This window comes from Chaetodon trifascialis, chromosome 11, assembly GCF_039877785.1.
Source record: "Chaetodon trifascialis isolate fChaTrf1 chromosome 11, fChaTrf1.hap1, whole genome shotgun sequence".
NCBI lineage: Eukaryota > Metazoa > Chordata > Actinopteri > Chaetodontiformes > Chaetodontidae > Chaetodon > Chaetodon trifascialis.
Genome location: NC_092066.1, coordinates 20649246 through 20676478, shown reverse-complemented (window position 1 = coordinate 20676478; position 27233 = coordinate 20649246). Strand labels below are relative to the sequence as shown.

At 41.0% G+C, this 27233-nt stretch overlaps 1 protein-coding gene across 1 annotated transcript; it reads left to right on the top strand.

Moving 5' to 3' along the window:
- On the top strand, positions 1-15805 carry lrrc24 (leucine rich repeat containing 24). The gene is made up of 5 exons (XM_070974293.1): positions 1-394; positions 9672-9866; positions 11624-11902; positions 12239-12407; positions 13715-15805. Exons 2-5 carry the CDS (start codon positions 9705-9707, stop codon positions 14956-14958), a joined length of 1854 nt encoding a protein of 617 aa, XP_070830394.1. The 5' UTR covers positions 1-394; positions 9672-9704; the 3' UTR covers positions 14959-15805.
- The last annotated feature ends 11428 nt before the right edge of the window (positions 15806-27233 follow it).

The window sequence follows — 27233 nt, the reverse complement described above, 5'->3', positions numbered from 1 at the left end:
AGTTCAAGCTGGGATAATTAGAGGAGTGGGTCACTGTTGGAAGATCGCGTCCGCGTTGAGGGAAAAGGCAGGAAAAAAAAGGGGAAAGCCAATCAAAGCCGCCTAACAACATCAGAGGAGGGGGATCAGAGTGGAAGTCTGCCACCATCAGCGCTGACGTCCGGCGTCTGCTCTCAGCGTCCAGTTACGGTGGACGAGCTCAGCCTGTGTGGACTCTAAACAGCTGCGAGCGGAGCGGAGCGGAGGCAGGGAAACAATGCCCGAGCTCATCTATCTGCACTGATTGCAAGTGGGATTCCTCTTTTTTTAATGCTTTTTGTTATTATTAATTTTTGTCTTCCCGAGCAAGTGAGGAGAGTGCCGCCGAGATCAAGTCCACGTACGCGGGGAAACGGTAGGTTGCAGTTGTGTGTCGGGGGGAGAAGAGGGGACAGTTCGCGTCTGGGATAGTAACACAGAGCTTCTCAGATGTTGTTTGTCAGGGACTGCAGTTTTGTAGACATCATGTAGGGTCACGTACTCGCATTTGACGTAGTTGGATCCCAAAGATCACATGAAGGAAGCTTGTTTTGGCTTATGTCTGTTGAAGAGTGGAACTGGCTGCTGTGTACTTTGGGAGATTAAGTGGAACAACAGATCTGAATTCTCATGTGTTTTTTTTTTTTTTTTTCTGGCGAGGATTATATCTTGTTGAAAGAAGTTGAATGATTTGAAACGTTATTATTTGAGCCTGAAGGCATCCAAGCCTCAAACTGACATCCGCTGCCCATCAGTAGCTCATCCAGTCATGATTTCACGTTAATGTGCGTGAACAATTAAAAATAAGTATAACACAGAGTACAGATCCAGTACACGTCAATGGGTAGAATGAGTCCAAAATGTAGTCTACTCTTACTGATATGAATGGGGTGGACAAAATATTAGAAACACTTCTCAGTGTAATGCAATACAACAGCAGCAGAAACCAGAGACCCCCTGTGGCACATTTCTGGCAATGTGTACATGAAATTCTATGTTCATTATGGAGGTCATAGTTAAAGATGGTGATGTACCGGGCGACATTATGCTGAGAGGTCTATTTATTTATTTTTGTCATTCCCATTTACATAAGAGGTCAGAATAATAGAAACACTTCAGGATATAACGCAGTCCACTACAGCACTGAATGAACACCTCTATGGCAGCGTCAGTAAACACTGAACATCACAGGCATGATGAAAGTAGATTTTATAGAACAGCTGGATTGGTTAGCATTAGATGGAGGACGTGCACTTAATGAAGTGGACACAGCGGATATATGCATGTATGTTCTAACATGCAGTTCAACAGCACCACAAACTGCAGCATCAAGTTGAATTCGAGCCTCTCTAACACAACAAATCTGAACTGTATAATCATCTCAAATGTTGGATTAATTGCAGGGCTGTTGTTTCAGACTGCATTCGTTTCAGTGAGGTGTACCTAACAAACTGGAGTCTGCATCTACTTTATATCCTTTATTAGTCACTCATCAACCATGCTGTTGTGCTATTGTTCAATGGTCTTGAGGTTTCTACTGTATTAGTAATACACAATTTGAAAAGGCAATTTTTTTTTACTGTTCCATATCAGAAGTGTCACAACAGTGATGCCTTAGATATTTCACCATGGAGCCCCTGTATTTTCAGATCACTTGGGAATGTTAAAGTGATGCTGTTGTGATGGGAGTATATGGGAGTATAATAAGATCACTGCTAAGCACAGTACACATCCTTGAGGAATCTGGCAGGAATATTGCAGTACACTACGACTTTCCTACGAGATGCCCGGAAGAATACAGTTTGATTTGGTCACTGCAGGTTTGCTGTTCCATACTAGTTGTCCCTCCGTCATGTTTTCTCATTCTGACTTGTAAGCGTCACAGCTTCTTCCTTAAGGTCAGAGTTTTAATGCATGTCTCTTTGGTTAATTGCCATTCTGCACATGCAGCAGAGTGCAGCCAAACAGCGGGCCCTAGAGAGGACCTCGTTGGTTAAACTCCGAGGGTGGGGTATCTGTCTTGTGTGGACAGATCCGTATGGACAAGTTGACTTCTTATGCCCGCAGAGATGTTGAATTTTTCATTGGCTACTGTCTGCCAGGCAATGATGAGCGAAATCTCTCTTGGCTGTAATTGTAAGCACCCACAATTCTGGTCTGACCTGAGAACAATATGGGCAAGATGGCAAAGATCAGCTGAAATAAGAAATGCATGAGAAAACGGACGAGAAAAAAACTGATTACTTTTACAATTTCCCTATTTTCCGTCTGTATGCAACACACAGATAACCTCAATGCAGGCAACATGCCAGAGTGTAATTTGACATACATCTGACATCCATCACTTGCAGTCAGCAGATGCTGTCACTTCCATGGCAACAAAGAAACATAATTTATGAGCATTCAGTGACTCCTTCTGCAGACACTACTGCACACCCAGTATTACTGAAATGCAATAGCGAGATGATAAGCAATCGTTATCGAAGCATTGCAAAGTATTCATTTCATTTTAGAACTCACACACACACACACACACACACACACTGTTATTGCTGCTTGAGTAATACCTGCACTTTCAACTGAACTGCCATAAAAAGGAGTAATATTAACAATTCAAATTCACCCATCTGGAACATCGTGGGAAACACAATAAGGCAACAGCTTTAAAGAAAACAGAATCAAATACAAATTCATTCATGTGAAGACTTTTATTAAAGCTGGGGAAAGTATTAGAATGGAAGGGATTGTTCTGTTTCTCAGTAGAGGAGGAAGTGACTCCCCCTCATCCATCTTCCAACCTGTCTGATCTCATCCATCCATTACAATGTGAATCACAGCTACTGAGCAACCGTCACATGTGATTGGTGCGCATGTGTGTGTTCACTTTTGCCTCCCAGAAAACTACACATTCACCGTCAGTGACATATAAGTGTGGGCCGAAGTCAGATTGATGAAAATGGAGCAAAAGAAATATAAAAATCAAACCACTCCTTCTGCTCTGGCATAATCCACGGACTCATAAATTCTGCAGCCTGTCAGATGAAGCTACTGTGAATGAAATTGCTCTGATCGATTGTATCAACCAACCTTGACAAGTAGAATGGGCAGTGTGCGTGTTTGAGAGAACCAGAGATTAGAGAAAATTGACGTCTGAAAAGGGGCAATGCAAGAAATTGTGAGAAAATACAGTACAGGAGTAAGTGTCAGAGAGGTGAAGCGAAATGAACAGGAAACACTCACAGTTATGTTTCAAAAAGGTGAAAGAGTGCATGAAACTGCTGCCAACGTGTTTATAAAATGCCTGCATACAATGAAAGACAAAGACACACATATACAAACACAGACTGTGGTTGATGTCTAATTCACGTTTAGTGGTTTTTCAATAATTTACCTGAATATCATTTTAAAGGGATAATACGCTTATTTTGTTTTCTCACCAGCAATCCCACTCTCATGTGTGAATGGTAAATATAAAGGTAACAAAATCCACTCAAAATTTCACTCTGCACAGTCTCCGCTGGTTGCCTGGCAACCACACCGACACAACAAGACTCAAAGAAGTCGCTGAGTCTGAAATAAAAAGTCCTGTAAAACCACAACTTGAAAACGTCTTACTTTGCTTTTTTGTGTTTCTGTGTTTGTTTGTTTGTTTGTTTGTTTGTTTGTTTGTTTAAATACGAGACGTACTGTGTTAATTACAGTAATGAGCATTATAGATGCTGCTTGAATTATTTTTTTTTCCCAGTATTTACGCTAAGCTAAGCTAAGTTAAGCTAAGCTAAGCTAAGCTAAGATAAAATAAGCTAAGCCAAGCTAACTGGCTGTAAGGATTTTCTTACCTAACACTCATCAAGAAAGCAAATACACATATTTCCCAAAATAAGGATTACCCTGTCCATTTTTTAAAGGATTTATAATTTGTAACTAATTGCTTAATCAATGGTAAATGAATCCAATACAAATCATTTTTAGATCAGTAATAACTGAACACGACGTGCCAGATGGTTTGCTATACGGAGCCATCTGGGACATCATCCATGGAAACTGATAAAATAAATACTTGGCAGGTGATTGGAAGGACCATCTGTCTATCACAGGCTAATATCAACCAATCAAAACAACGAACCACCCAACGTGGTAGGAGATCGAAACTCTTGCCAGTACCTGTTGGGAGGAAAGTAAAAACATCTTTTCCATGGAAAAAAGCCTTCACTGCCCTTCTTTGCTCTCCACTCTCCAGTTCTGATATAACTAACGTTACAGCAATACCTAGGCTAACCCCTTTAGGAGCTCCCATTTATGTTTTTGCCACACCCAGCAATGCCCGTAGCAGCAAGCAGTTCCTCATACGACACTGTGCTGAGGCCTCATACCCATAACTTGAAGACTGGCAAGATGGATTATTGCATTGCATGATCTTGCGTGATCTTGCGTGATCTTGCGTGATCTTGCGTGATCTCATGTGATCTCATGTGATCTCATGATCTCATGAATCCAGCTGTCTTGCAAGGTAAGTAATAACCCATTAATCACAATAAAATCCTGCATTGCCAGGTTGTAAAAAATCCTTTAACTGTTGTTAGAAATGCTAACAAGATATTTATACAGGCTTAATAAGTTGTTAATAAATGGATTTTGGTCCAGCCATTTTCCAGAGGAAAAATATCATGCAGTCCAATCAGTCAGACAGATTCTTCATACCCCAGCACCCCAAAAGCCTTAATAATGGCTTATAAGTGATCTATAAGGCTCTAGTTAATGACTCATTAACCATTAAAAAAGCCATTAGTTACTACTTATAAATCATTTCTAAAGGCTGTTGTGTAAAAGTGGTGCCCAAACAACAGATTCTTAGAGAATCAATAAAGGTGAATGGGACTTGTGACCATGTCTGTGTGTGTGTTTCTTCTTCACATTGTATTGAGCAGACTGGCAGCGGCTTCAGAAACTGAGTTGTCCTTTATAAAGGCGGCCTTATCAGCAAGCGGTACCTTATTCGTGTTCTATTAATTGTATCTATATAAACATGTTCTTCTCCAAGAGCAATGTGATTTGTGTGCATGATACTTAAGATGTTTTGGGGTCAAACATTATTTTAAAAGGTTTTGCTGTGCTGGCTCTGCTTAGTCATGCTGGTAAATAATGGGATTTTAGAGAAAAGAAAGCACAGAATAACAACAAAGAAATTCTTAAGGCTACAGGAGGTTAAAATCCCCTTTTATGCTTTGAGCAATGATGACAGCGAGTGCATGAAAGTAAATCTTGTGTGGAAAATGGATATTGATTATGCAGTCATACACTTGCCATTGTGCTTTTATTTCACAATTATCAGTTGCAAATCAAATTAGCATGAGAAGAATTCCAACACAAGAAGTTGTTGAACCTTAAAAGACAGTTCATTTTTATAAATCCTTCCTAAGTCATTGCACTCACAGCTGAAGTAAGAGCACCTCTGTTCAACGTGCATGGAGTAAAATGTGTCACTGGTACCGAGCTCGCCTGTGAAGCATCACATTGCCCCACACAAAATCAGAGTTTCTGGCTTGCTGTGGGCCTCCTTGCAGTTTATCTCAATAACCTTTGAGCTTTTCTGCTGGCCAGCTTACACTACCAACAACAGTCTCTACATCGCAGACAGACCTGTCACAGCAGTTCATCATGTGAAGATGCGAAGATTTATCGAGTTTGTCTAAGCACACAGTGAGGGTTTTAGACTAAATGCTCTGTTAGGAGAGGTGGTGGAGTGCTGCTGCATAGAGGGTGATTGTGCTTCAGGTAGCCTGACAGTGAGCTACACACACATACACATGCACACGCACACTTGGCTATAAGCAACATGCACTCATTTACTTTGTTTCTCCTCAACACAGACATTTACAAATGCAATCCCGAACCCCCTCCTCCATATCTGCTTTCATGTTGAAAATCAATGGCTGTGGAGCCCAGCTGGACAAAGTAGTAGAGGAAAAATAAAGAAATCAATGCAGGCTTATTAACTGAGCAGTGCTTCCTTTACCGCTGACACAAAAAATGTGTGTGCGTGCGACAGTGCGTGAGAGTACGTACATGGCTGCCAGTTTGTATCTGACTCGTCTGTGTCTCTGAATGATGATGGCTGCTGCTGGTTGAAGACAGGATGTGCGAGCGCATAAGCATGCGTGTGTGTTCCTGTATGTGTGTGTCTGCCAGTCAGAGTGTGTGTCCCTGAATGTTGGTGGCTAGTGCTTGTGTACAAGTGCTAGTTTGCAGGCGTGCTCTGCATGTCTATGAGCATGTGTGTGTGCGTTTTTGTGTGCGTGGCGGAGACTATCGCTCAAAGTCAGTGTGTTACTCTTGGGTTAGTGCCACGGCGTTCTTCCTTTGCCTTGGCCTCAGTCTATTTGTGGACAAAAGGATGCTCTGAGACAAATGATTTAGCACCTGTCAGTCAGAGCAGAAGGACGAGAGATGAGAAAAGAAAGAGGTCAGAGATGGGGAAGGGGAAAATGATGGAGGCTTTCTGACAAACCGTGAAGGGAACAGGGGAGTGAAAAAAAAGAGAAAGGCTAAAGGAGAGGAAAAAGTTCAAGTGGGGAGAAAGAGAGAGTTGGACTAAAACAGAATTTACGATTTAGCTCTGGGTCATCACATAGCTCAAGTTCCTGTGAGCAATTTTCTCCAGGAAATGACAGCCTCTATTTCTGTAGAATTGTTTGCCTAACACCAGCTCACAGGAACTGTGCACTGGCCTTCGGGCACAGACCTTCCCTCATAACAAGAGTTACCATAACAACGAATGAGGCCGACCTGCACCAGTGGCAGCACAGGGATGTGAACTTTGCTACTGCCTCCAGCACTCTGGCTGTCTGCTGCACCTCCGACACATCAACACCCTGCACTCCTTGGAAAAATAAGAGAATAACAAAACAGCATTATGTGGAGAATTTTCTGTGCTGCGAGTGTTTGGCCGGCCGGGCTGTGATTGTTCAGCAGAAGATTATTTGTGTGGGGTGTGAAAACAAAGTGCTATGTCAAGAATGAAGAGACAATTGTAATTTCAGAAATGTCCAAATAAACAAACTCCAAGCTGCTCCAGAGTACAGTGCAAAACACTGTCTGCAGAGCCGCACCGTGTGGATGCATGTTAGGAGGTAGACGCTGATGCCGAATGCTGAACAGGCTATGTGTGATGAGTCGTTTATTAGATTTCCCTTTGGCATTTGTTGACTGACATCTGCCCTGGCAGGTCTTCCCAGCCACTCTCCTTTAACTCTCATATCCACGTATGCACACAACCGGAGGCCTTAATCATTGTGTTTACACATTTTCACACAGTCAATAGAGATACGTTGCCGACCTCGTTTTTAAAAACCAAACAAAGCAGCCCCCTCTATGAAAACGTCAACTGTGCCGAGAGCAGCTTAGCTAACAAGCATCTGATTGTGCAGATTACGCATGTTCCGCGGAGGATTACTGAGACTGAAATGAACAAATTGACCTCTTACCACTGAAATCCCACATCAGCATGACAAAAGATGAGAGTCAGGCACACTGAGGGCAAACTGAATCTGAAATAGCGCAGTGCATACTGTAAGACAAGTTGCAGTCAGCAGCATTATTTAAAGAAACCGCTCCCCAAATGGTGTTTTATTTTTGTCATTGTCTCCTTTCTGTTTGCAGACCTTGATAACTCCATAGGTTATCCCTGTCTCTACATCTCATCAGCCCTGTACTAACACTGCGTGCTGAGTGCGTGGCATGATTGCCGCTCGGGCTTTTGAAAGACAGAGTAACACTGACATGAGCAGAGAAATGCATAAGCTATTTTCCCTACCTGGCAGGGTGTCATTTGCATTGATGTTGGTCTCATATTCTAACAACAAATAACAGGCTGTGCATCCTGTTCTGTGTGTATTCTTAGCCGAGGGCAGGCGAGTCTCTACCTCTCTGGTTCCCTTCTGACACTTTTCGAGCAAGTCAAAGCTATTTAAAAGTCATCTCACTGTGAGAAGGAACAAAAGCTCAATGACAGACCAAGGCCTTATTCAAAATTCAATTTTTGTGCTTTCTCTCCCCAACAATAGAACACATAATTTCTTTCCACGCTTGTTTGGAGAGCTCTAGAGAGGAAATGGCACGCTTTTGTTAATAAGTGTCTCTCTGTTTTTGCTGAGAGAAGATGATTGAACGGCTTATGTAGGTCACATTGTATTAATCTGGCTGGCTATCCTCCTAAATGCGCTCTAAATCAAACATGCCATATTAAAATCCAGTTCATTGCTCATTTGCTCAATAATGTAGTGTGGCTGCTCTGAGAATGACTCCTCAGCCACTGAAATAGTGATCCTACTGCTTTAGTGCTTGGACATTAAATTACTGGTCTGGATTATAACACTGCAAATGAGACATGCTTGATATCAATCTGACAGAACAGTTCAAACACACTGCAAACTGAATATGAGTCACAGTTTATTTCAGATACAGGACCCTTTCATCGCTTAGCTGTAATGAGATCTGTGTGCATTCTAATAATTAATAAACTCGATGATCTCCAAATCACTCAGAGGGAGATGTAAATGCTATCAATTATCTGTCTGGGTGATTCTGCAATCTTAAGCAAACTAGAGATTTCACAAGACAGACAAGCTTAATGGGATACAGAGACACGGCCGGGGTGCACATGAATGTTTTATAACATTGTGAGACTTAAGATTGGATCAATGAGATGTCTGCTTCTCCACCGGATGAAGACTGTATAGAACGAGGCAGGCGGCTCAGCAAAGCACAATAAATCTACCTGCTGTCAGCGCAGCAGAATGACGGGCTCAGTGTGACATTTCAACGCGTATTATATCTCCAGCCCTGCGGTATCTTCATGCGATCTGCTCCAGATGAACTGTTGTGAACACTGCTGGGCTACATGATGTTGGACAGCAAGTCTGCGGCCGTTTTGATGTGAACAGCCAAGCAGAACAATAAATCCCTTCTGGGGTGTATAGAAATAAAAAATGTGCATGGATGAGTTGCTTGGTGATGGGTTTATATCAAAGGGAGATATTGCTGCAAGGTGCAACAAGCAGCCAATGCTGACGTTTTTTTGATGGGATGATTAGAGCTGGCTACCACTTGAGATTTGCTTTAAGGAGGTAAATGTGGTTTCTGAGATTAAGGGTCAAAACAGAGCCTCTCCTTGCTGCACATTTACACGTGTGTGTGTGTGTGTGTGTGTGTGTGTGTGTGTGTGTGTGTGTGTGTGTGTGTGTGTGTGTGTGTGTGTGTGTGTGTACCTAAGACAAAGAGAGAGACTGAAATAGAGGGAGAGTGTGAGGGTGTTTGCGCATGCATTAAAAAGACAAGAGAGAGGTCCTTGAGGCAACCTGCACATCTTTTATCACATCTTTAATTAATTGAAGCCCATAATAGAAGCTGCAGCAATTCCACTGAATAGACGCTGTTGAATGGGAAACAGGCAGGGATGCGGAGATACTCCTATGTTCCGCTGGTGTTTTATCAATCCTTCCTCGCTACTTCACACATATCTACTTATACAACGTATCTGCAGCTACTGTCTATCTTTGCTTTGGCGATGCAATGCAATACTGTGAGGGGAAAAAGGCTTGGTGTTGCAGTGATTGACGCTTACTTTAGTTTCTTCCTCCACCTTCTCTCTCCAGGTTTTGTCCCTGAAGGTTCACTGTAAAACCACCATGGGCCTCCTGTGGTTCTCCAGACTCATCCTAATCATCCTGGCCTGCATCCCTCGAGCATCTCTGGGATGCCCCTCCGGCTGTCGCTGCTACAGCCTCACAGTGGAGTGCGGATCTCTTGGGCTCAAAGAAATCCCACAGGGTGTCTCCTCTGTCACCGAGGTCAGTTGGGCATTCAGCATTTAGTTAGGGCACTAGCTGCCAGTGTATTGCAGCTGACCCCCCCGCTTCCCGCATCAGTGGTTTTGTATCAGTTGACTCCCTCTCTGATCCATTCCTATTACCCTGAAATGATTGTGGTTAATCAATTCGCCGTGACCCTCTTTGATGTAAGCCTGAGGGAGGGGCTGCGCTGTTAGCTGTGTAATTATTCATTCTTGCTCAGAAAGTGACTCTTGCACACCCTCTGATCATCTGTTGAAAAGATGTTTAACATTACACCATCTTTTCCTCTTGTGTTCAGGCCCCCCAACATTACTGCAGCTCATGAATATTAGTAAAAAGCATGTCCCGGATAAATTGTTCCATTAACCTCAATCAGCAGGTCTATCTCTTCAGTCATGCTTTACCTCACGGCCTGTGTTTACTTCTTTGAAAACATCACCAATGAATGCACATCACCAATCAAGCTAACAGACATGCATTATGGATCAAACACATACTCTTGTGTAATTCCAATCACTCAAACATTTTTTGTTTGAAGATGTTTGCTGACAAGGTCTGTGATTTCTGCAGTATTTGGCAAAATAACTGAACCACTAAAAAGGGGGGAAATGCTGCAGAAGTCATTCTGGCTATGCTCACATGCATTCTAATATTCTACAATATTCCAAATTTATACGGGTCACGTAAACAGCGTATTCTGTTTGGATAATTTGAATTAGGCCTTATTCCGAATGTAGCATTTTCAGATTAACACATGGGATATGCTGTCATCATTCAGCATTCTTTGGACACATATCCAGCGCATTCAGAATATGCATCTCAACTGACCCTTTCCCTGACAGCTCCTCCAAACAGCAAATGTCCAATCATAACTTAGTAACTGTGCCTAGGCAGCAACAGGCCTGTCGTTATCTCAAGAGTTTGAAAGGTGGTGTCGTTTTTTTGGTCTTTTAAAGCTAACACATGAAAGCTAACATGTGCGGAATGAATTAAACTTTGTCTTTATCTGCTCCAACATAAGATGCAAATGCTAGCTTGTTACTTCCTAAAGTACTAACCAAGCATTACGTCCAAAGGCGGTGGGCATATTATTTGAGCTTTGTGAGGTTGCAGGTTACATTGGAAAAATCCCTGTTTAGAGTAAAGATAGCAGCTCAGTGTTCGTTTTGGGTTAGTTAATTAATTCATTCATTCATTAAAAATGTCATTTTTTAGACTTTTTATTATTATTTTTTAAATGCTGCAGTCAATAAGTCACTTTCTCTGAACATACAAAAGTCCAGGATTTGTATCACCAGGTGGCCAAGTCTTACTTGCCAACAATATACCAATTCATGTATGTGTGTTTTGTCAATTAAATAAGAAAGTAAGAAATAAATAAGAAATAAGTATTCAAATTCTCGCAGTCTGCGTAGGCCTCGATCATTGCTGCTTGTGGCTACATTTATATTTATCACTATGGTCAGGAACTAGCTCATTTTCACATAGTTTGAAATACCCATATAAACAAATGCCCAAAGCTCTGCACAGCCCATGACTGCAGAAAGCTCTACAGGTGGCCCCATTGTTAATGTAATGTCTCCTCATGGTTGATACATTTTTCTGCCCTGTGAGCACAGCACAGCAACAGGCCAGGCTCACTTTCTATTACAAAACAAAACACCAATTCAAATATCACTTCCCCTCCTCTGTGCCTCTAGCGCAATCAATTTGTGACCACTCTACAATTTTCATTTACCCCGTCTCCCCTATAGACCATCTTCCTCCAGGACAACACTATAGTGCAGATCCGTCTTCAGGACCTCACTCGGCTGGGCAGCCTCCATTACCTCTACCTTCAGAATAATAGCATCTCTGCCCTGGAGCCTGGGGCTTTTCTCAGCCAGGGCCAGCTGCTGGAGCTCGCCCTCAATGGCAACCTCATTCACCTGGTCACTCCAGACATGTTTCGTGGTCTGGAGCACCTGCGGATCCTTTACCTCGCTGGGAACCAGATCACTCGAGTGCAGGACTACACCTTCAGGGGACTGCAGGTTGGTGAGCTGACATAATGAATGGGTGAATGGACAGCAATGTTTAATGCTTATTTAGTTGTAAGCATTGCAAAAACCTTCACTGTAATCCATTTTGGTAAAGTGAAAAAGCTTAGCTTTTGCCAGCAAAGCTGAAGCTATTCCAATATGGGATGCCTCTTTATGGATTATATAGAATGACGCGTGCAACTGTAAATCCAATTCATGACAACATGTCTGACTAATCCATACCATACAGCAATACATTTGACATGTTTTACATGTCTTTCCCTCTTCATTAAACTTGAACGTTTCACATTTTCCTTAGCCTGCTTTACTACTTTTTGCTGTTTGCAGCGTCTGCAAGAACTCCATCTCCAGGAAAACAGCATAGAGCTGCTAGCAGAGCAGGCTCTGTCTGGCTTGTCATCTCTGGCCCTGCTGGACCTCAGCAGAAATCACCTCCGCACACTGGGAGCGTCATCCCTCAAGCCGCTTGTCAGCCTGCAGGTGCTCCGTGTCACAGGTAAGCAGAGCAAGGACAGAATTCCTGGAACACATTATGTCTTAATACGTCAAACAAGTCAAAATGCCTTGAAAAACGCTCCCATACTACGGAAGAACTGACACTACCCAAGAATGCACTGCGACAACCACAACCGAAAGACTCATGTCAATGATGATTAAGTGCCCTTAAACATGTGCTACACATCAGATTTTCAACCAACCATTAACCTTTAATGAGGAAAAAAATCAACCAAAGACACAGTTTTAACAGACTGAAGGAATGGTCTTTGACAAAGGCACCTCCAATCCAGGACAATAAGAACTCAAACAAAGTTTAAATTATCATAAACAAAATAAATTTGTTTACGAAACAATAACACCTTAAGGGCAATTAAGCAGCTCTTCTGGTGCTTTCAGTCCTACCGTATTTTTATCCTTCACAGATTTATCATTATTAGCTTAAACATTGGGGCTCCAAGTTAATAACTGATCTTGCAAACCGTAGTTGAAAAAACAATCCCACCTCAAGGTCCATTTAGCGTTTTTTTGTTTTGTTTTGTTTTTGGGGTTTTTTTTTGAACTTCTAATCTCATCAGATGAGCTTCACCCTCAGATGGCAACACATTGGTTAATAGCCTATGCTTCAAACTATGATGTTTTGGGTACCCCTCTAGCATCATGTTTGCACATGCACGACTCTGTGGTCAAGTTAGCATTAGTTAAATAAAAATAAATGAATAAATAAATAAAAAGCTTCCTGAGAACAATGATAAACTTGTGCATAGCACTGTGAAATGGTTGCAGCTTGGTTAGGTTGAGGAAAACACCAAGGTTTGGCTTAAAATAATTATGTTTATTCACTTACAAAGAAATCAACCTTTACTTTTTCTTTCACATGGGACATGAACCCTGGTTTTCTGGAAGTCCTGCACTTGACTCACCCGAACACCCAAACCTCCTCTATATGTAGATTTTTTTTTTTTTCATTCTTCAAAATGCACCATTTCTATTGAAGTCTACGGACTGCTCTGCACACTGAAAAATTGCATTAAAAGGATAGGATAGTGCGTTAAAAAGTGACCCCAAGGGTTCTTGAACAAGCATCCGTATGTGATGAGTCGGGAATGAACAAGATGCAGATGGAATTTGTCCTGGAATAGCAGTTGTTCAAATTTTTATTTTTTCTGGGCACTTTAAAGTATTCCCATCCACATTGGCTCACAAGTTGGGGTTTGAAGTTCATTCTTGACCTTGGAAACAGCTGTTGACAACACCACACATTTGTTTTATCTGTTTCCCTTGTCTGCTTCCATTCCTAACCTCCAGAGAACCCATGGCGCTGTGATTGTGCTCTGGGCTGGCTGAGAACCTGGATCAGAGAAGATGGTCAGCGTCTTTTGAGCTCTGCTGAACAGCGTCGGCTGATGTGCTCTGAACCACCTCGCCTGTCCCACCTCAGCCTGGTGGAGGTTGCTCCCAACAGCCTGGTCTGCATCCCCCCTGTGGTGCAGCTTGAACCTAGCCACTTGACTGTGCGACTAGGGGAGAGCCTTCGTGTCTCCTGCCAGGCCTCAGGATACCCTCAGCCGCAGGTGACCTGGAAAAAAGCCTCCCATGGCAAGCCCCAGTTATCACCTCGAGGTCTTGTTCAAGAGCTTGGACCCAGTGGTGAGTTCTTCAGACCTGGGGCTGGAGGAGTGGTGACAGCACTGCCAAGTAGTGGAGGGATCAAGATTGGAGGTCGTGGAGGAATCCAGGGGCTTGTGCGTGGGGCTGAGGAAGGTGGTGAGAGGGACAGCTTTGATCCAGACATGGGCAGTGGCATGCTGTTCCTCAGCAATGTGACTGTAGCGCATGCTGGGCGCTATGAGTGTGAAGCCTGGAATCCCGGTGGTGTAGCTAGAGTTACCTTTCATCTGGCTGTCAACATGTCCTCCTCTCCATATTCATCTCACTTCTGGCCTCGTTTGAACACACAGTCCTTTGTTTCCTCTTCATCTAACTCCTTCTATCAGCCAGAGGTTCTGGATGTTAGCCAGGAGCCACTCTATGAACAGGACAGCATGGACTTCAATGCTCTGGGCCCTGCTACGCAGACCGCCATTGCTGTTGGCATCTCCTTGCTGGCACTCACTGCCATTCTCCTCTTGATTATGATCTACACTCGTCACCAGCAGTACCGCAAAGAAGACGGTGGTTCCTACTGTACCAGCAAGGAAGAGAGTATCCTCTATGTGAACGACTACTCTGATGGACCCACCACCTTTGCACAGCTAGAGGAGTACCGTGACGACCATGGACACGAGATGTATGTACTCAACAGAACCAAGCCTGTTCTGGGCTCCACTTCATCCCGGTGTCCCATGATGAGTGGGTTTGTCCAGCAGAAAGGTATGAAGGAGGCTCTTCTGGACCATGAAATGGTGCAGACACTGACCAGATCAGGAATGGGGCTTCGCAGAAACCCAGCGGACGGAGGAGAGGGACCCCTAACAACAGATCCAGAGGAGCTCTTCCTCAGTCAGAATCTACTTTTTGGATCACAGGTTGCCTATGAGATCCACTGCTAAGGGGTTTAAACTGTGTTTTAACATGAAACAATATGTGGATGGACTTAATTAAAGACATTAAAGGAAATCACCTAGGTGCAATGATTTGAAGCATATGATTATGTGGTCTTCAAAAGAGGGCAGAGTGTTAGGTAGTGGTTGCTGGGGGAAACCGGGATCACAATCAGCATCTCAGAGATCCTCATCTGATTGATTGTATGACATTAAGATGGATCAGTGGGATGAACAGTGATAATTAAAGAGAAAATAACAACTGAACTATACATTTCTGTCTCCAAGTCAACCCTTTAAAGATACTTTTATGTGGCAAACATCACCAGAAATGGTTAAGTGTTACAGTTCATCTGATTCCTCACAGAAGATGTTGAGACTGTGCAGGACATAGTGGCAACTAACAATGTGGATTAAACCCATATTTTGTAGCTGTTCTTTTCTTTCTGTTTTGTTTTGTGTGTGTTGTCAGTGTTTTGTGTGAATATGATAAAGCTAATTTTCACTGTGAAGTGCAGTTGTTTTGTGGTCTCTGGTTCATTTTTCATTAGAATTAGACCCACACCAATGCTCTTACTGAAAATGCATTGTCATTACCCATATGAGTGAGTGGGCCTGGTGGGTATTTTTTTACATATCTACCATAACATTATACAGCATATTTCTTGATGTTAACACATCATGTTTTTTCTAATTATTTGTTGCATCACTAGAACAAGGGATTAACATTTTTATTGTCTGAAACTGACTCTTTGGTAGAATTAATTCCATTAACATTAGTCTGTAACAACCCCTCTAATGTGAATATTGTACATTCTGTCTTTGGTTTCTACATAATAAAATGTATTTGAAAAGATTCATTGTCTCTTTTCTTACAAGGACAGTCGGTCAAATCGACAGCTAATTCTATTGTCAAACTGTCTGCTGAAAGAGCTTTTTGTATTTTCTTATTCTTCCCTTCAACCCATGAGATGTAGGTGAGTGTAAAGGATGGGTTTTTATAGAAAGTCTGAGGCTTTCAGCGTGTAGAGGTCGGTCTGTGAGAGATCCATGGTTCATAAACTCTTATTCTTCCCCATTGCTGCTAAGCATTGTAGCATCAGGTGTGCTTTCAAAGCTGCCTGTGGACTAAGATAGGAGAGTGCTATTGGAAAGGCTTTTTGAAACAGCAAGACATCTGCTTCATCCCAAGACCAAGAGGCATATTGACACTCAAAAACGGTCAATATTCTTAGAAAATGAATGGTATTTCAGTTTGTGTGGATGTATCCTAAAACTGTATTACATGCCATGCCTATCTCATGATAATCCAATAAGGAACAACTGGAGGGCATCAAAAATGGCATTTTATTAATAATACTGCCTGTCATGGCCACTGTATTGCATCACTGCCATACCAGTCTGTGAAGTGGAGTAAAACATTTGGGAATGCACCTTTAACCTTCAGTGATGACAGACTTTCCATTTTCAATTGCTGGAAACTTTACAGACCTATGTGAGTACAGAGATAAGGCATTGCAATAATTTGCTGTATCATCCAGGCGAAGCGTTCATAGAGAAATCTAATTTAAAAGAATGTCTCAACACTTTGAGAAATATGCTCACTTTCATTTTTTTCAAGACTTAAACTGGAATTATATTTCTGAGAAGATGCACATAAACATAAGCATGAGGGCTTGCAGAGGAGCTGACGCTGACAAATTGCAAGTTATGTAGTGCAACTATATCTTGCAAATAAAACCGAGGTGCAGCGACTCTCTGGATTTGCTCTGTGCAGAAGTGCTGGATGAAGAGATGAACCATTGTATTGTTACTGTAACCCCCGCCCCCAGATGACACTGTATGTACATTTTCAGCAACAGCAGCCTCACAGCAGACAGCTGAGCTAATACAAGGACAAAATTAGATCATGCCCCAAACACTGAAAAAAAACAACCTGACCGAAGCCCACCACAACAGCCCCTTATCACAGCTGAAGGTGTATTACGCTGCCCATCTCACACAATGAAATATTCCAGTTGTCCTATGGAGTAAATGGATTTCCTCTGTGCCCACTGCGGTACAATTTTCAGGCTGTGTCATTACATGTCCAACAAAGCTGTGCTTACAATGGTTGTCATGGGCACAATGGCAAAAGCTCAAAATGGCCAGTTTTTGGTGAGACTAACAGCCTGATTGTCATTTTGAGGTGTGTCTGCTGTTTTGCACAACCTCTCTATCACTGCATACATGCTGAGCGTACTAAACTGTTGTTTCATTTTTATACAGGGCGCACCTCCCCTAATCACTCTGTATTATTTTCAAAGATCTCCACCAGTGTACCTGCAGGCGTGTGCTGTTGATCAGAGACCTCCATAATTGATTGAACAGGCAGAAAATTATGCAAAAATAATACTAATGATAGCAGTAATGTGAAAATCAAGGTTTTTAAGTACTGCTGCTGCTAAAAGCCCCCCAATAACAAGCACAGGACGTGTTTTACCTTTTCCAGAATGCACTCACACCTTTGTAATGCCACAGAGGTAATTGTATATGGGCTATGAACAGTAAGTGGATTATTCAACCATTTTTGATGCAGAAAGAGATCTATGGCTGCATGTTTAAGATTCTGGAAAGCACATTATAGAGCTGTTTTCAAAATCTGAATGTTGTATAAGCTTGTGGGGGAGATTTCAGTTTTGGATATTAAAAACACTCAAGGACAGTCAAGGACAGCTATCAACATTAGACCTCAAATTATTTTCATTAAAAAAAGAGGAAGCAAGAAAATCTAACACAAATTCAGCAGCACAATCGCAATTCACACTCACACTATATAGGAAATGGATGCACACCGATCTTCATCGCTGGGATGTTTTACCAATGAGATTTCGGCTTTTCTTTTTATAGTGAAGGTTGCCTGTGATCCCATCAATCAACATGTGGAGTGAGGATGCATCAGAGAAGAGTGAGACCTCATGGTTCTCATACTGATGCTGTTCTTTTTTTCCTGCTTACTTTTGCCCATCCACCTTCTTTCAAGTATCCGTTCTCTCCCTCTTCAAACTTGGTTCAACACAAGGGAATGAATTTTTGTATGAGGTCAAATATGAGATATCTGGGACTGAATTATTAATGCATTTCTGCACTGCCTCCTCAATGGCTTTTCCCAGAAGAAGGGTTTGGGCAAATTTCTTCATAATGTTCAGTGTCATTAACTTTGTGCACAGATGCTGTCCACGCAATTTTGTTTTGGATTAATTCAGATTTGATGCTTTGTTTAATTGCGCCGAAATTATGTTTAAATATTTCAGAATATATATATCCGAGCAGGTATCTAAAGGGTTGAATGCCTGTGCGCACCTGCAGGGAAAGTGAAGCAAAAATAGACTCAGAGTAGAAACTGCAATCAGCCCCCTTGTGTGTTGATTCAAGGCCTGTGTTAATAATATGCTTTTCAAAGTGTTTTTTCATTACTCTTCCCAAAGCATAGTTTTGTTTGAGTGCACAATTTTATACATGGTAGTTTTTATTCAGAGCATGAATGAACGGCATGTGATTTCTCACCCTGGACTACATGAATGAATGCTGGGAAATCAATTCCTGTCAAAATTACATTTTTTTAAACCAAAAATAAGTCTGTCAAACAGACAACAGTTATACACATCTAAGAAATGCCTCTCTCTTCCCCAACAGGGCTGGCAGAGTCCTGTGGAGAGAAAAAGGCAATGAATCATGCTGAACTTGCGGTCAGTGCAGAAACATCTATTAAAGAATTTTGGAATTCAGCACAATCATAATAGTACAGCCTGTTTGGTTTAAAGTCCCAACAGGCTCAGTGTTTCATGGCTATTTATTATATATTACGCACACTAAGATTTGGTCTTTAACACTGGGTAGATGTGACTCTGCATTTCACAGTCATCAGCGATAGAACTTTTCAACCAGCTTGGCATAATTCAACAGTGATTCAACTCCTACCACAGGGGGTACTTCAGGTGAGGTGCAGGGGGAACATAGAGTAGGCTGGTTCGATGTAGAGTAGTGCCACTAATTAAAAATATATAAATTTGGTTTTGATCAGAAGAAAATGTGCACATAGCTGTAACACCTGACTGCTATGCATGTCCATAGTTGGCAAGCAGAGAAGAAGAAGCTTGAAGCATAAATCGCTGAACTAGATAGCTTGAAGTAGGCTAGCAAAGAATAATTCAATGCTTAGCTAAAATGTAGCCCGGTTACAGAAAGTAATGGATAAATGTTCATATAGCTAGGAGTGATGGATAAGTGGTTGAAACAGTTAAATGCAGACTGTGAGATAACTGGTTGAAATCATACATTCACCTCAGATACATGTATCTGACAATGGGTTGAATTAATTAGCTGAACGCTGCAGATATGGGATTAAAAGGACGATCATCAGCACAGCACATCAGTTTTCCATGGTGACAATATTTGGGTTGTTTTATGATAAGCCCATGCAATATAAACACACTGTGCAATAGGCTTAGAACTATTGTGAATGGATTTTGGATGAAGAAATACTGCGTTAATTAATTTTCAGTGGCCACAGACAACCTATTATGTTTTTATATTATATTTTTAAATTTATAATAAAACCCAAAGAGCAACACACTGACCAGTCACAATGTCTCTTATAGCAGTAAGAATTGATCTAATTAGTACCTCCATGTAAATATTGGTCAGCATTTGTCAGACTGCTGTAGAAGAAGGTCTCATTTCCCTCCAGCTCTGACACTCCTTCGCGCTGTATGTTACAAAACCGGTCCGACAGCTGCTCAGATGTAGATGCAGGCTGATCATATGTAGCAGATGTTGATATACACCACATGGCACATTCCCACTTCTGGAGTACAAGTCTGTGGTTAAACGACAAAATCATGCAGTCTGAGCATTGCCTTGTTGCTGAAACACACAGCAATATATAAGTAACGGTGATAATGACATTCAATTAAAAATCAGATTGAGTGAACAGATTTGGAACACGATGCTTCATCAAACAGACTGTAATATTGTATAATGTATGTAAAGTATTGCACGTGTTGGTAAAGAGGAAAACGGGCTGCAGTTAAATGATTTCCTATCACACGTCATTGTTGTCAGTAGGCTGTAAATAAAGTATAGGTGAAACCTGTAGTTGTCCATGTGACACTGATGGAAATAATATTCTAGCGCCAGTGTGTGTCCTTCATCCCTCACCGTCACGGTGGGTGCTTGCTTCCCATCATCCCTCAGCAGGCGAATGTCATATAGTGAAATGTGAACAGCTCTGCAAGATTGCAGACCTTGACAGCACGTCTGATAGCAGCTAAGTATCGAACCACTGAACACCAAACAGTGATGTTGCCTTCCTCTGCTCCACTCAGCCTAATGGTGACCACCGACACAAATGGGCCATAGACTAGAACATAACCCATATGTTAGAGAGGTTAACAGGAAAGTCAACTGCTTTGTCATTGGAAGGTGGTTATGTTTAGTCAGGGACCATATATACAGCTATTATTGGGTAGAAAATCTTAAAAATGTTAACTTTGTAGGAAGAATAACAGCCTGTATGATGGATCATACACATTTTTAGTTCATCTAGTTCTAATTGGATTTGAAAAGGTTTCATAAGAACAGGAGGAGGATTGTTTCATTTTGCACAATACCACGTAATCCTTCATTAGAGGCATTAGCATTAAATAAAAAACAACTTTTTCATAGAAATGGAAATTGTCACAATGTCTCTTAAACACCCACGTCACTTGTTGGGGTGATGCACCTGAATTCAGACAAGTGGACTATTTTTGATTGACAGAGCCTCGCAATGAGTCTTGGCATAAAGTTTTCAAGAATAGAAGGCGGCCCAGATTACACGATCATGTAATTGTTCAGCAGTGTGAAAGTTTTAGCGCTAGCACCCCTCAGGCAGTGGTGGCAGAGGGAGTGGGTGGTGAATCGGCAGCATTTCACTGATATAAATGCATACAGTATTTAATCATCACAGGCAGAAGAATGTTTTATAATTCATCATCCTGTAATCATACAAAATGTTCCTAAGTGTGATACACTGGAGCTTTACAGTGAGGAAGTGAAACAGGAGCTCTGCAGAAAGTGCATCGTCCCAGAACACATAAGGCCCCTGGTGAGCTGGAGCTGTCACCATAAAATGACTCTATTATTTCCTCGAGTAAAAAAACCACGGGCGTCATCAGTGACTGAATTACCAAACTCAACTTAATGTCCACTTATACACTCAGAGCAGGACAAAACAGAGTTGTTGCACCAATAAATTGCACAATGTCAATGCTACTACGGAACCATGAAATTGATATTGATCCCATCGTGTGCTTCTATTTATGTCAGTGTCTTCTCTCCAGCAGGGGCAGTGGATGTTAAGCATATAATAGAGACTAAAGTAATTCTCCCACAAGACTCCACGTTTACTTGGATTGTATTTTGCTTTGTTTATGATCAAGCTACAAGTAAACTCTCACATGTTAAATGATAAATAACTGTTTTAAAATGTGTTTTGAAGACTATAAACAAAGCATGTTGCATGTCTGTTCTGAATAATGAACTCTTAATTTTCACTGAATAATTTATTCCACAAGACAGAACATTTCAGGAGTTTGACAGATTTGTCAATGCTGCATCTGTCTACAGTGCACAGTCAGAGGGTTTTTATATGCAAATAGCCAACATCAGGGATTTATATCTCTCTGATAGGATTCTGAAATCCAGCACTGTTGCTGTAAGGACTCACACCAAACTCGTCAAAGTCAGACCGTAAGGCTGACAGAAACAGTTATCTCTCAATATTTTTAAAGCATAATAAATGTTTCACGGATAATTGATGTTATTCAAGGGCACTGCTCAGTCACACAAACAGATATTAACTGCACTGAAATTGTTCTTGTGGTGCTTTTCTGTCTGCGAATATAGAGGACAGCTGTGTGCCAGCATTCAGATTTTCACTGTGGAAAGTGGCTCAGCAGTTGTCTTTTTCCAAGAGGACTGCAAGAGGCAGCAACTCATTTGAAATGTTGATGTTTTATTCAATTAGGCTCCATTTTGTGTATTGTCAAAGTCAAACTGTGGGTCTGCGAAAATGAGAAATAAGCCCAAACATTTCACAAACTATTTGCTGATGTGTAAGTAAACTGCTAAACTACGGAATATAGATGGATAGTATTTCAGTCTTTTTCTTCTTTTTTAGCAAAGTATAGATAGTCAATGTCATATGCACAATTGGCTGTCTACGCTCAGTGCCCATTGTTATGATTATGCATTTTCTGCAGACGATGAGAGCACAATGCTTCTTGACCCAGTTGGACGACATCGCAGGATTCCTGCTTCATGCCGGCAATGACATTTAAAAATCACAATCCTCATTGTTGAAGGAGCTGAACCCTGATGTAGCCCCGTCAGTAAATGCTCAAAACAGTCTCTTTTCCTCTGGCATTTTCCATGGCTGTTTCAATAAGAAGCAGCTAGTCTGCTACTATTAAAAAAATCCAGCGTAACCTCAATTAAATGTCAGAAGAATCTCAAATGAATGTGTGCAAGGCATTAGAATAATATTTATAATACGATGTAATGCAATCAGGGCAGAAATATGCTTGCTCTCAATGTCAATAATAAGATGTTGGTGACACTTAGGAATGTTTATGTAATGAAGCATTAACATATCCTCTGTACAGCATCCTTAAAGCTGCTATTCACATCCAGTCATTTCAAGTATGTCTTTTCAATAACTCCGTTGTTAAATTAACAGATATCAATACACACACACACACACACACACACACACACACACACACACACACACATACTGTATATATATATATATATATATATGACTTTACTTCTTGCTGGCTTGAGTCTGCAGCACAACACTGCAACATCTTAAATCAAGCTGACATTAAAATGACCTTTTTCAAGCAGCATCTGAAATAAAATGGCACTCAAATCTCATAATATTATATTCAGATAACTTGCTTTGATAACAAGATGCATTGTGGTGTTCCTCAGGGACTAATGTTAGGCCCTCTTTGACTGCTAACCTACAGGGCAGCAAAAACTACAACAGCTGTAATCATCCATTCATGAGGCTCCACAGACAGCGCTTTATAAAGCAGCTCACCTCTGTCTCTAGTTTGCTCTTAGCTCTAACAAGACTTCATTTGATATTACACTATGTTTCACAGAATGAAAGGCTGGACATTGGGTCTTCATTGAAACTAGGACAAATCATGTAACAAACAACACCACATTTTTGCCTCACTGTGAATATCCACACCAACAAACTCATTTGTGAATTCATTCATTTGTTGTTGTTTCCAGTCCTGCTCTCATTTTCACAGAAGTGAAAATGAACTAAGTTAAATTAGACATCTGTTTAGGAGTACAGGATGTTTTTCTACAGTAGGCTTAATGTGACGTCTGGTTTGAAGATGTACCTTTAACAGTGATGCACACAGGGGGGTTCTGATCTGCAGCACCAGAGCAGGACCAGTCTGTTCCCTTCATTTGCAGCCTTGTCATGCTCTCTCAGTGGGTGGGAGGCACTCTGGTAAGTCACAGTGGATCTTATGGTTGAACAGGATCTGGCAAGTACGTGCCATTTCATTTTGTTTGTGTTTTGTTTTTAATCTACCGTTACTATAGAAACACTGAGGGAAATTATGCCTCTTTCTCCACACAGTTTATGGACCTGTGATAGAGTAACTTAACCTAGACGGAGTATAAAATGATGAAATCATGCTTAACAATAAAAATGAATGTGTGTAAAGGAGTAATTCAGTCAAATTACAAAAAGATATATAACACCTCTGATCAATACTATGACTGCTTCTACTAAGATTTTACATTGTTGTCTCCAAAACAGCAGATAATTATCAATATCTCAAGCTCTCAGGTACATTATAGTCATTAATTAAGAGGCACCCTAATTGTCCAGTCCACTCGGGTCTGGGTGAATAAGAATAATGCAATATTTAATGAGGACAGCATGCTTGTACAACACTTGGCCTTCAAAACAATTGTCACAGGGCATAGACGAGCCCTTAAGCCTTATTATCTGCAGCAGCTGCACATGAGGTGTGTACAAACCTATTGGTGATGGCATCAAATGGCACAACCCGAGGGAACAATTAAAGAATTGTAATTTCTAATGTATGCAAACATCAGCAAGCGGTGGAAGAAATGCAGGAACGTTAAAGTTGTTTAAATCCTGTGTTTTTCTGCATAGAGCTCTGTGGTTTATTCTGCAGAATGTCTGTGGTGTTTGGTCGGAAAAAAAGGAAAATGTTTTGTGCATTAATTGTCACACGCACACGCACACACACACACACACATACACACCTTAGGTTTTCATCACTTTCAGGGATATTAAATAGACTTACATTCATTTCCTGGAGACCTACCTTAACCATAACCATAACCACTTCTTGCCTAACCCTAACCCTGTCCTTAACCTCAACCTTAACGTAAACCTAACAGTAACCCCAGTCTTCACCCTAAAAATGAATGCATTTTGTCCCCACAAGTACTGCAAGTCCCCACAATGTGACTGTGCAAACAGATTTATGTCCCCACAATGTGAGTAATACATGGGCCCTGCACACTCACACACACATACTCACACACACCCACAATACATAACCGCAATGCATAACAGAAAGAACATATTTCATACAGGGTTGTGACCTCCATCTAGTGGCAGAACTGATTCCACTTGAAACACATTTAGATTAACGACTGAGTCCCTGTAACATCGAGGCAGTGGTGAAATCAACTTGAGTGACCTACAGACAGTAGAAAAGCGGAGAATAGAGCATAATAGATTTGAATAGAATAGAACAGATTCTGAATATTTAAAGTTTCTTTAAAAAAAACACATCAAGAAATCATAATATGTTTAAAAACTTATGTAATACTGGAGATGTGCAGTGGCATCATCAAATCATGGGGCATAGAGACTTTATTATTTATTATTTAGCATTCTACATAATCAATCTGGTGTAAACTTAAGAGTTTTACCATGTAGGCCTACATGTATGACTGGAAACCTTTAATATTATGAAAAAATAACAAAATCCAAAATATGTGATTATTAATGAGGATGAAAGCATAAAGAGTATATGATTCACAGCTGTGTGAGATGTTTCTTTTTTTTCATAAATAGATAAAATGACCCCCTTTCTCTAATTTTACTTTTAACTTCACATTTATTAAACCTGTTAAGTCCCTTTAAGGATGGAAACCTCTTTTGCGAGGGAGACCCGGCCGAGACGAAACCATATGAAATCAGATCCCAAATTTAACAACTCTAAAAACATTTAATGATACTATAATGAGGGTACAGTAAGATACAATAAACAAAGCAGGAATTTCAATGGTGTTTATGTTCATCTTGAATTCTGTCAGATAATCTAATCAATCTAATTTTCAAATTCAAGGCTTTTCTTTCCCATTTTTGCCCATCCACTTGGAGCAGACTGCAGATATACTGTATGTCTTGTGATCTCAGATAATGACTGCAAAATGAGCCCTGTGACACTGGCACAGAGATGATGGACGTTCGCCCAGAATGGCATTATAAATAAATGTATATGACTCGGTAAACTTCATCGACAGTAAGTAAGTGAATGCAGACTCAACATCAAGTAAAAGCTCTTCTGTTACTGTGTCACTGAGCAAAGTCTGCATTGCTAAAAGCACTACAACCATCTGGTGCTGTTGTCGTTGTTGGCTGTTATTAGCCTACAGACCAGCAACCTAACATTTTTCTTGAATATCAAGTAATGTGGCTATTAATATTACATTAACATCATAAAATATAAAATGCTTAGTAAAGACAATAATTCACAGTCATGACACGACACCATGAAGGAACACTGAACCTTTGAAATTTTATTTTGCCCAAATCACAAAAAAGAACTCGGCCTTTCCTCATTTGAAGGTAAGACGAAGTTATTGCTAAGAGTTCCAAGCTCTCGTTGCTTCCACAGCTGCTTTGGTCGTCTCATTAGCTCGTTCAATTTACAATTCTAACACGTCGCTTGAGATTCACTATGAGAACAGACAGTTCAGGCATGAAATGTAGAGCTGTTCCCTTTTCAGAGTTCATTTGTAAACTCCTTCTAATGGTTTCTGTCTTCATTTGCCCACTTCTCACTTAAGATAAGTGCGCCTCATAACAATGCTCATGGTGCCTGAATTTGTTTCCACAAGTTTTAAGTCAGACAGTCTGCATCCGTGCCTACATGTGTTAATTAGCCATCTCATTATTTTGTTATGAAATAAACACAGCGGTCTAGTTCTACTAAAAAAGCAACAAAAAACTGAAAATGTACCTCTGTCAGTCCCATGGGCTTTCCATGCAGACAGGATTTACCATCTTGCATTTCTTATTCATTCACATTGGGCTTATTTCTTTGGAGTTGGAGGCAGCAAACAGCAATTAGGAGCTGACAGCAATTCCCACCATCTTGTCTAAGTCCATCTTTAACAGAGCCCATTATTATCTTTAAGGCAGGGGCAGTCAGTGTGCATGACCATAATAATCATTAGACCTGAAGGGCATGTTGCGTTCAAACAAGCAGAATACAATTCATTCATCTACAGTGTAGATATGTCAGCAGGGCAATAGCCAGCATTTTAGATACTGAGGTCATGAGTCGATATCCCCCCAATGACACCAAAAAGAGTCTCTAACATGTATTAATATTTTGCATATGTTACTGAGTTATCTGCTGAATTCGATTTTCTGCACAGTTATTTCAAGGAAAGTGCACACTCTACTCTTTTCCCTCAGCTCTACGGAGCTCTGCTTCGGTTTTGGCCACAGTTATTTACAGAGGAGGAGCTCAAAAAAACAACTCAGTGCTACCTACCCGGCACCAAAGGGCAGACAGGTGCAGTTAGCAACTAGCTAGTAAACCTGCCAGATATTTCCTGCAGGATTTGGTTGAAATCAGTACTCAGCAAAAAGGAGAGGATTCATCAGGACATAAACACAACTCCTAATGAACGCTAATGCTGCTCCACATGTGCTGTGTGATTAGCTAACAAGTTCACCAAATCAAATGAAAAGCTAAAAGATAGGTCATTTGTGGTCACTTGTTTCTGCGGCCCCCCAAGTGACCAAAAACCCATTATGGAAGGTTTCATTCAAACAACAATAACAAACATCGTCCCCTCATAGAAAATAATCGGTGGATAATGGACCTGTAAAATAAAGCATTACTCTTTTATTTTCCCACATAAATAAAGGGAGAGAAATAATAATCAATAAT